This window comes from Leishmania panamensis, assembly GCF_000755165.1.
Source record: "Leishmania panamensis strain MHOM/PA/94/PSC-1 chromosome 1 sequence".
In the NCBI taxonomy this organism is placed as follows: Eukaryota; Euglenozoa; class Kinetoplastea; order Trypanosomatida; family Trypanosomatidae; genus Leishmania; species Leishmania panamensis.
Genome location: NC_025854.1, coordinates 128373 through 139006, shown reverse-complemented (window position 1 = coordinate 139006; position 10634 = coordinate 128373). Strand labels below are relative to the sequence as shown.

Sequence of the window (10634 nt, the reverse complement as noted above, 5' to 3'; positions counted from 1 at the left end):
CTCTCTCTCTCTCTGTGGCAGGGCTGAAGGGGGAGGGGGGGATACAGTGGAGTTTGATGGATATGGCGGATGATAGAATAGACGCGCTGTAAGAGAGAGAGAGAGAGAGCGAGACAGAGGAGAGGAAGGGGAGAAGAAAGCGCACTGCTCCTCGTTCTGCTCCATCAAATGCATGCGCAGCTGTGTGTGTGTGTGTGTGGGTGGGTGGGTGTGGCGGGGGAGCGGTGGAAGAGGTGCAGACGCAAAGAGGGGAATCGTTTTCATTAAAATGGGCGATCGTTTAGTCTTCTCGTTTCCTTTTCGTGCCTTACGACGTTAGGCGGCTGATGTGACAACGCGCTTCAGCACCTCTACAAAGCGGTGGCACTCCTTCTCCTCCGTCGACCACGACGTGCAGAGTCGGATGATGCTCGTGCCATTTTTCAAGGTCTCGACGGTGTCGAAGTCGAAGTCCTCGCGCAACGCTTCAATCATGGCGTCTGGCATGATTGGAAATTGCTGATTACTCTCGGATGGCCAGGCAAATTGAATCCCGCACGCCTCCAGCCCGGTCTTCAGAATGGCGGACATCCTGTTCGAGTGAGCGCCGAGCTCGAAGAGGAGGTTGTTCGACATGAGCACCTTAAACTGAAGGCCGAGCAGCCACCCCTTTGCCATCAGCGCGCCGCGCTGTTTGATGAGGTGGCGCACTTTGGGCTTTAGGGTGTCGTTCAAGATGATGAGCGCCTCGCCGAAGAGGCCGCCGGCCTTCGTCGCGCCAATGTAGAAGATGTCCGTTAGGCCGGCGATATCCGCTAAGGTGAGGTCGCCACTGGGGCTGCTGAGTGCCGAGGCGAGGCGGGCGCCGTCCAGGAAGAGGTATAGATCGTGCGCTTTGCAGAAATCGGAGAGGTCCCTCAGCTCCTGCTTGGTGTACTGCGTGCCGACCTCAGTGGTGTTGGAGATGTAGACCAGCTTCGGCACCACCATGTGCTCCGAACGATTCTCATGCAGCGCGCTCGCGACGTCGGCGACGCGCAGCTTTCCGTCCTGGCACGGCACTGCAAACACCTTGTGCCCGGTCGCTTCGATGGCACCAGTCTCATGCGTGCTGACGTGGCCGAGGTGCGTTGCGATGACGGCTTCCCACGGGCGTAGAGCCAGGCTGCAGGCGATCAGGTTCGTCTGCGTGCCGCCGGGGATGAAATGAACATCCGCGTTCGGCTGTTCAATCAGCTGGCGGATCATGTGTGCGGCCTCAGCACAGTGGCTGTCCAGCCCGTAGCCGACGTGCTGGGTCATGTTGTCGCACACCATTAGCTCCAAAATCCTGGGGTGCACGGCCACGCAGTAGTCATTCGCTAAGCTGTACCGCTTCGGCTTGTTCGTCGTCGTCGTTGTCACGGGTGTCGTCATCATTGTTGTCCTTGGCATGCTTGCCCTGGTAAAGCTGAAGAGAGGAGAGCACACACGGAAGAGGGGGGAAAGAAGGGGGGAGGAGGAGGGGGGGGGGGAAGGAATAACAACTACACAATGGGCTACGAAGTAAGTGAGTGAGCGGGGGATAAGGGGGGATGCAGTGACAACAGGGGTGAAATCTTTTAGTAGTATTCAATGAACGCGCGCGTGCGAGAGAGAGAGAGGTGAAAAGGGGGAGGGGGGAGACACACACACGCACACGCACACGCACACAGAGAGGCACAATGCAGAGCGGCTTTCTTTGTAGCCGTGGTGCGAAGTATGAGTAGTGCGGAGGGGGCTGGGAGAAGGTGTGTGTGTGTGTTAGACCGTAGTGGGTGGGTGAAGCAGAGCTGAGGCGGGCAGCGGTAGTGGTGATGGTGGGCAGAGGATGTGGGGGTTGGGGAAGGGGGGAGTGCGTGCTGGTAGTGCGAGATGGAGGAGGAGGGGGGAGAAGAGAACAGTATTGGGTGGCCCGCTAGCGTACGTAGGCTTGCGTGTGCGTGTGTGTCAGGGTAGCTGCCGAAGCGATAGAAAAAGAATAAGAGAACGCGCGCGAGGACAGGCCCAGGCACACAATCGCTCGAGTTGCTCCGCCATCTCTCTATCTCGCTCCCTCCAGCACGATACTGAACGTGGGTGCCTTTGATCTTCCTGTTTGCTTCCTTCTCAGCTCCCATTATCGCGCTTGCTGTGGTGGTGGCCAGCTTTGATGCGTCGAGGAGAGATGAGGATTCCTGCCTCTCCTTTCACACCCACCCTCCCCTTCGTACTCTCGAGGCTTCGAACACGTCCGCTTTTCTCCTGGCTTGCTACTCCACCTTGATGCCCTCACCAGGGAGACAAGACCTCCCAGCTGCTCGTGCGGCCACACCCACACACACCCACACACACAGAGTAAGATGTACGTCAGTCTGCCTGGCGGAGTGTGATGGCAACAGAGAGCTGAGTGCGTGAGATAGAAGAAGTGATACACGAGGAGAGAGAGGACAAGAGTAAGTTTCGCTTGCTGCGCTATGCTCGTGGCTGTACGGAAGGGTACACGGAGGACGCTGAGAGGCGCGATGAGAGAGCTCGCACATGCGTCCGTGCCCTTGCACGCACAGCCGACTATGAAGGGGCAGAGAGACATGCAGAGGGAGAGAGACAGAGAAGGATGCGGGGGGGGGGCGAGCGCACCCCGGCAAGCCCAACAGCAAGAGCATTCAAGCACTAGTCTTCACAGGCGGCGTGTCCAACAATGCCGGCAGACACATCACACACGTGCATTGACGAACACACTATGTTACGCGGCAGGGAGACGCGGTGGTGGTGGGAGGCAGGGAAGACGCCGTTGAACAACGACGCTTGCTCTACCTCCCGCTACTCTTTGAAGAGCTCGGCAATCACCTTGGCGTAGTACCCCTCGACCTTGGCGCGGCGCAGCTTCAGCGTCAGCGTCAGGAGGCCATTCTCTGTTGCCTACTCCTCCAGCATGACATGCACGTGCTTCACCACCTCGAAGCTTTGCCGGCTGGCTGCCTTGACTGTCAGCGAGAGCGACACCGCCGCCGCCGAGTTGAAAGTGTGGCTACTAAGTAGCGCCTTGACACCACTGCTGCTGTTCGCTCTCGCCGCCGTCCTTTACAACGATCCCCTTCTCGGCAGCAAAAAAATCAATGCGCGCTTCGGGTCGGTGAGCGCCAAGGCGAAGATGTACGGCTTGTCGGGGTGCACCAGCACACACACGCCGTTCGGCTGCAGCAGCTCGTTGCCAGAGTAGACCGCCTCCAGCGCCTCCAGTGCGATGTACTCGCCGAGGCAGTTCTTCGCCAGCGCCTTGATGCGGCCCACTATGCGCAGCTTGCCATCGGCGGTGAAGCTACCAACGTCGCCGGTGTGGAACCAGCCATCCGCGTCCAGCACCTCACGCGTGAGCTCGGGTTGTTTATAGTAACCCTTGAACAGGAACGGGCCGCGCAGGCAGATCTCGCCGCGCGGCTCTGGCGTTTCTGTGTGCTTGTACTCCTCGATGTCCTTGGTCCGGTCTTTGCACGACTTGAGGAGCTGACCGACGCAGTTCGGATCCCTGTCGCCGAGTCACTGTGTTGTGCTACTGCAGACCGTCTCCGTGAAGCCGTAGCCCTGGATGATGAGCGGGCCACCGCAGACGACGTTGAGGAGCTCCTGTGTGGAGGCCAACAACGAGCCGCTGCCGCTGAGCATACCGTCCACGACCCCGCCGAGGATCTTGCGCTGCACGCTGACCACCCTCTCGTTCCAGTACGGCGTGCCTTTGCCGCTGAGCAAGGCGGTGTGGCGAGACTCGTGGGTCCTGTCGAAGATGTCTCGCTTGAATGGGCCAGGGGGTGGCAGAGGCTCCTCCACGGCCTTCCGAACCGTGTCGAAGATGCGCGGCACGGAGAGGATGACTTTATGCTTGAACTCCGCCAAGTCCCGGTGCGGCACTGTGTGGGTATTTGCCAACGCGCGCGGCTAGCCGAAGCCGACCATGGTGCCGCGGTCAAGGAAGATGTTCACGATGGCAAACTCAAGGATATGCGCCAGCGGCAGATACGCGCAGTAGACGCCTCCGTCTTCGCCGGGCTTGTACAGATCGAGGATGCGGTGGCTGAGAGCTTCGCAGCCGACTGCAATGCTGCCGTGCGTGAGCATGACACCCTTCGGGTCGCCAGTCGTGCTGCGGCACGGCCCAGCGCCACCACGTCCGTCCATGCCACAACGCGGATGCTGTGGGTGCTCGTGTCAGGCGACACTTCATCAAGCACAGCAGCAAGCGGAGCCAGCCCTTCCGGCCCGAGGAGCTCCGTCAGCACCCCGACCTGTGCGCCGTTGCAGATCATGGCGCCGCTGCGCGTCTTGTGCAAGGCGTAGCGCAGGGAACCCTTGCCGCGGTCCGCCTAGGCGGTGGAGGCGATCGTCTTCTTCGTCCCGATGCCGTCGATGAACACGACGGCGTTCGCGGTCAGCCGCAGTTTTACCAGCCCACGCCCGAGCGAGCGCATCATCTCCCGCATCTCAGCGTACGAGATGATTTTGTGCAGGGCGCCGTGGCAGTCGCTGGACACCGCCGTCTGCCTGCTCAGCGGGCCTGTGACGCTGCGCTTCGCGACACGCTTCGACGACTCGGTAACGCATCGCCGGCTTGTTGCCCGACAGCACCACCTGGCCGCCCCAATCGTTTTATCAACCCAAGTCCGCCGTCGTAGTCCATGCGGGAGCCGCGCCTGCTCCTCTTCACTGGTGTTGGCGAAGCGAGATATACGGCGCTGTACCCGGGCTTCTCTGTCCCGGGCTGCGCCTCAGTCTCCGTGCCGCAGAGAAGATAGCCACTTACCATGTCGTGGCTGCGCGCCGACTGGCTGCTGAGTCACACGGGCAGCGATGAAGCCCACCCGCCCCTTTAAGCTGTGTCCCTTTCCTGATGCAGAGAGAGAGAGAGAGCGTGTGTGTGTGGGTGGGGTGGGGGGGGGGAAGAGCGGAAGGGCGGGGCTCAGTCGAGGGCTTGTTGGTGGTCAATGGGGACTCCAGAGAGGCGTGAAAGAGGGAGGGAGAGAAGAGAGGACAAAGTAGACGCGACGCGGACGGAAGCGCAGCAGCAACTGATCGGAGGTGGCCCTCTCGTCGACCTGGCTGTCTCCCCTTTCTGCTGCTGATGTTTGAGGGAAGGTGGGTGGTGGCACACCTGCCTCAGCACGTGGCATCACCAGGGGCCCAGTACTCCTCCCCCTTCCCTCCCTCCCCGTGACAGGGCTGAAGGGGGAGGGAGGCGTGCAGAGCGGAGTCGAGTTTGACCACGCGTGGTGTACGGTGGTGAACGGGAGACTTTAGAAGGTAATGAAGAAGATTGACATGAGAGGGGAGATACGTGGGCGAGTGAGGAGCACGAGGGATGGAAAGGAGCGTTGATCGACGCCAATACTACACGTAAAGTACGAGCAAGAGAGAGAGAGAGAGAGAGAGAGAGAGAGAGAGAAAGAGAGAGAGGCACACCCACCCGCACCGCCGCTTCTTCACCCAACTAATCCGTGAATAACTCCTTGATGATGTCAGCGTAGTGCGCGTCAATGGTGCTTCGGCGCACCTTCATGGAGGCTGTCACAAGGTTGTTCTCTGGTGTCCACTCATCGCACAGCACCCGCACCCGCTTCAGCAGCTCGAAAGGCTTTTTGCCGGCTCTCTTGCCGATCTCGGCGAGTGACGCGATCACCGCGTCCAGAAACTTGGAGTCCTTTAAGACATCCGGCCAGCTCGCGTTCTCGACCTTGTGGGTGCGGGCGAACTCCATCGCCTTGGGCTCGTCTGTCAGTACGAGAGCAGTGATAAAGGGTTGGCGCGGGTCCACAAGCACACAGATGCCGTTGGGCGTCACGACCGGGCACTCGCAGTAGAGCGCCTCCAGGTTCTCCAGCGCAATGTACTCGCCCATCGCGTTCTTGGCGAGCGCCTTCACGCGGCCAATAATGCGCAGCTGGCCAGTCTCCGCATCCATCTCGGCCACGTCACCGGTGCGCAGCCACCCACCAGGCAGTACAGTTTCTTCTGTCAACCTTGGCTGATTGTAGTAACCCTTAAAGACGAAGCGGCCACGCAGCAGCACCTCGCCGCGCGGGTGCGGCTTATCCGTGTGCTTGTAGTGCTCCGTGTCGAGCAGGCGCGCCTCGACACCGCGCAGGAGCTGCCCTGCCTCACATGTGAGCTCACCGGAGCGCTGCACGGAGGCGTTGCACACGGACTCTGTCATGCCGTAGCCCTGCGCCACGGGGCGGCCCAGCACGACGGTCAACCATTCCTGTGTCTTGTCGGACAGTGGGGCACCGCCGCTGCAGATCCCGCGCAGCTTCGACCCGAGAATCCCGCGCGGCAGCTTGAACACCTTCTCGTTCCAGTACGGCGTGTCCTTGCCCGCCTTCAGTGCCGCCAGCCGGCTTTGGTAGGCGTGGTCGAACACCTTTCGCTTGAGCGTGCCCACCGGCGGCAGCTTCGCCTCCACGGCCTTCTTGATGGTCTCGAAGATACGCGGCACGCCGATGAAGAAGAATGGGTTGAAGGCCTTTAGATCACCGCACGGTCGCGCAAAGGTGTCTGTCAGCGTACGCGGGGTGCCGAAGCAGATGAGCACGCCGCGCAGCAGCATTATGTTCTCGCACGTGAGCTCGAAGATATGCGCAGCCGGAAGATAGGCAATGTACGACTCGTTTTCCTCCTTACCGATCAAGTCCGTGAGCCGGTCCTCCAGACCGAGGGCGCCTTGCGTCAGCGCACCAATCGTGTGGACGACGCCTTTTGGGTCGCCAGTCGTGCCGCTGGTGTACATGATCAGTACCTCCGCGTTGTTGTCGTTCTGCAGCTTGCACGGCACTGTCGACTGCGTGCCCTTTGCCAGAACATCGGTCCACGCAATTACTGTGTGCGACTTTGTGTCCACATCCAACGGCAGCGTGTCCAGGTAGATGATCGTCGCGTTCTGCACGCCAGACTGGTCCATCAGCGAGATGAGCTTGCCGACGTTCTTGCCGTTGCACACCAGCGCCTCGCACGCTGCTTCCTTGAGCGCGTAGAGCAGCGCGTCGTCGCCGAGGTTCGCGTAGACAGTTACCCCTATCATCCTCTGTGACCACACGCCGAGCATTGTCACCATCCACTCCCACCGCGTATCCTCGTAGAGCGCCACATGGCTGTCCTTCTTGAGGCCCAGCTCTACCAGCCCGCGGCCGAACGCGACGAGCCGGTTCCACATCTCCGCGTACGTGATGTACGTCGGCGCGTTCAGGAACGTGTACTCCCACTCCTGCGCACGACCCTTCGCATCCTGCGTGGTCTCCTTCACCACCTTCTCCACTGTGCGGTACGCCATGGCATGCTGCTCACTGCGCTCCTTGCAGATTGTCGCGAGGCGCTCCAGCAGATTTGGTCCATCGTACCAGTTCGAGTACTCCGCGTGTTGCTCATCCGTCAGCCGTGCACACCGGTACACGCCAGAGCGATCCTCTTCGTCCTCCGTGACCCGCTGGTTGATGACACCGTAGACGCGCCGCGCCGCGAAGTCGGGGGCCTCGGCGAGACTGAGGCTGTTGCGCATCTTCATCACAGAGACAACGCAGGCGCCCATGTTGCTGGCTCGTGCTTTCTCTCTGTCAAGCACCTCTACGTGTTGGAGGGAAGGAGGAGGAGCGAATGGGTATGGCGCTGCAGCGCGGGAGGAGGTGAGGAGGATGAGACACTCACAGAGAGAGAGAGCACAAAGAGAGCAGGCGAGCGAGCGAGCGGTCCAAGACGCAAGCGTCGGTGAGCTGTGTGTATATATGTGTGAAGTAGATTGGCAGTGAGAATGAGCCAGAGGGAGAGAGGGGGGAAAGCAAAGGGAATGGGGGGGGGGGAAATACGGATGTCTGGTGTATGACGAGCCTCTGCCCTTGCTAGCGCAAGAGGAGAGAGGGAGGGAGGGAGAGGGGAGGGGGGGGGGCTGAGAAGGTGATGGCTGAGTTGAGGGGTTCCCGTCCATCCTTTTCCCTTGTAAGGGGCGATATACCACCAACACCCGCTTGGACGTCGCGCGGCAGAGAGGGAGGGGGGAGCGCGCGCAGGGCTGCAGCACTCTCCCGCCGTTCCGTGTGCTCATCACGTCTCTCCACCCGGTGGCTGACACGACGTGGGAAGGGAAGGGGGGGGGGGGAGGGCGAGAGGAGGCGACGTAAGGAAACAGACAAGGTCGCCACACCAGCTGATCTCCTCCCCCATCATAGCAGACCCGAGGGAAAGTGAAAAGGCCACCGAACTTCGCGACTGGCGTGCGCGAATAACTGCGGCCGATAGAAGAAAGGCCCTGAAAGGCGAGAAGCGACAGCAGCAGACGCGTGCGTGGCGCCTCTCCCCCCTCCTCTCCCTCCCCCGGACGAGGCCAGCGCGTTTGCTCACTCGGTGGTGGTGAGGGAGAGGAGGAGGGAGGAGGGGGGGAGCAGGAGGCGACGCGAAGCGCGATGCGTCATCACTTGCCCTTCGCAGGTGCGCCCCAAAACCACGTATGGAATAGACGAGGAAAAGGGCGCAAGAGAGAGAGAGAGAGAGGGAGAGCACAGAAGGGCCACAGGAGGCCTACGAGAGCACCGATGCAGGTTCGTGCCCCCTTTTCTCCTCCTCCTCACTCCCGTACTTCATCACAGCCCGCCACTTCCGGCAGTGTGCGCTGTCTGTGGGCCTAGCTCCGAGCTCGGGTATAATCTGCGGAGACTGGGGCGATCGGTGCTGGCTTGGTGGCCGGTGGTATCCAAGATGACGAGGGGGGAAGGGCAGTGCGTACTGGAGGTCTCTACGATGTATGGCCTGCGTGCTCTCCTTTTTTTGAGTTTATTCCCCCTCCCTCCCGTTGGCTTCTCACTCTTCGATGTTGGGGAGGGAGCGAGATGGAAAACTGAGAGAGGAGGAGGAAGGGAGGGTAATGGAGGAGGGGGGCAAGTGTGTGTGTGATGGGCTCATTGGTGTAGGCCGCCACGCACCGGTCCCCAACAACGAAAGGGAGGGGGAGGGGAGGCACACAGGCCGCTGGGGTTATTGGGATGAGGGAAAAAGAGGGGGAAAAGGGGGATCGAATTGACGCGCATCGAGGAGCTCCACGGATAAAAGGGGAGGAGAAACAGACCAATCGGCGACGGGGGGGGCGTGTGTGTGGTGGGGGGGGGGGGGAAGGGGGAAGGCTGACGACGAAAATGGCTCATTCCCCCTCTCCCCCCCTACACACACGCATGTAAGCCAGCACGTGCGCTCTCACCTTCAAGTGAGCATGTGCACGCGGACTCCCTTCGATTCTCCCTGCGCCTGCGCGGTGACCCCGACAGCGGTCTGGTGTCCGGTGTGAGAGAGAGAGAGAGGCCGCGAATAAGGGGGAAAAGGCGACCGCAACAGCACCAGCGAGGTCGCCACTCTACGCACCTTCCTTCCTTCCTCCTTACCCACACGGACATCCCCTACACGCCAGCACACCGGGGGGTATAGCAGGCATGCATGTACGGTGGTGCATCTGCCTTAACGAACGACTTCGATGGCGTACCCGTCCACTAGTGGTGGTGGTGGTCGTCGTCATTGTGCTGCTGCTGCTACACATCACGCGCCCCCCTCGTACTCCCTCCTTGTCTCCTGGTCGTTTTTTTTTTGTTGTTGCTCTTTCAGTGTTTGCTCTTTGATGGTAAAAAGCTTAGCAAAGTACGAAAGCCCAGCCAGACAGGGACATCGACGCTCATGAGCGCAAGCACGCGCAGAGAGAGAGAGAGAGAGAAAAATCGAAGCCTAATGGATTCAACAACAACAAGAAGACAATAACGAGAAGCGGAGCCGCCCCCCCCGTGACACATCAAAACTAAATCTCCCCCCACCATCTTGAGCCCCGCCTCTTCAGTTCACCAATCCAATCCAACTCATCAGAGAAAAGGTCACCTCGATGAGCAATACAAATTCGTATGCGCACCTAAGGCGGAGGCTACAAAGAGAGAGAGAGAGAGAAAACGAGCATCGAAAGGCAAGAGGAGGAGATGAAGAGAACAAACCACTGGAAGCTGCACACTTTCACCCCCCCCCCCCACACACTCACCGCGATCATTTTTGGCCATCCATAACCCCTCCTCCCCCCTCCCCCACCCACCCACACACACATCGCAGCAACAGCGACAGAGGCACAAACCGGTTGTCATTGCCAACGGCAGCAGCAGCAGCCGCAGGACAGACAGACAGACAGACAGAAGGGGAAGGGGGAGAAGGAAGGCAAAATAAGGCGTGTGTGTGTGGGTGGGATGGGGGGCTACATTTGAATACCCCCCCCCCCACACCCGCACATACCCGCAGTTGTTTCGGCAATCGCCACCATCAGCGATGCAACGACAACTTTACGAAGAAGAAAACAAAAACAGCAAAAAAAAAATACGCGACGGCAGCGTGGGGACGAAGAAAGCGGAGGAGGAGGAGGAGGAGGAGGAGAGGGGGGGGAGTGTTTGTGCAGGTGTGAGTCAGTGATTAGGTGTTGTTTGTGTTTTCGACCGTGCGAGAAGAAGAAGAGAGGGGGGGAGGGGAGGGTGGTGTGTTGGAGGGGGCAGGGCATCAGCGAGACACTCGGAGAGCGAGAGCGACACGTGCAGACACAACGAGACTCGAACGACGGCCGCCCTCCTAAGCGAAGAACGAAGGAAAGAAAGGGGCGTGTGAACGAA

General features: G+C 60.1%; 2 protein-coding genes and 1 pseudogene across 2 annotated transcripts; all 3 read right to left on the bottom strand.

Annotated features, from left to right (window-relative positions):
* Positions 1–315: 315 nt before the first annotated feature.
* Positions 316–1413, bottom strand: LPMP_010500 (beta eliminating lyase, putative; the record flags this gene model as incomplete). The annotated part of the gene is made up of 1 exon (XM_010698390.1): positions 316–1413. The coding sequence occupies one exon, from the start codon at positions 1411–1413 to the stop codon at positions 316–318; it is 1098 nt and encodes a 365-aa protein (XP_010696692.1).
* A 1679-nt stretch (positions 1414–3092) lies between these two features.
* On the bottom strand, positions 3093–4454 carry LPMP_010490 (annotated as a pseudogene).
* A 1004-nt stretch (positions 4455–5458) lies between these two features.
* LPMP_010480 (fatty acyl CoA syntetase 1, putative) lies at positions 5459–7549 on the bottom strand (the record flags this gene model as incomplete). The annotated part of the gene is made up of 1 exon (XM_010698389.1): positions 5459–7549. The coding sequence occupies one exon, from the start codon at positions 7547–7549 to the stop codon at positions 5459–5461; it is 2091 nt and encodes a 696-aa protein (XP_010696691.1).
* Between the last annotated feature and the right edge of the window lie 3085 nt (positions 7550–10634).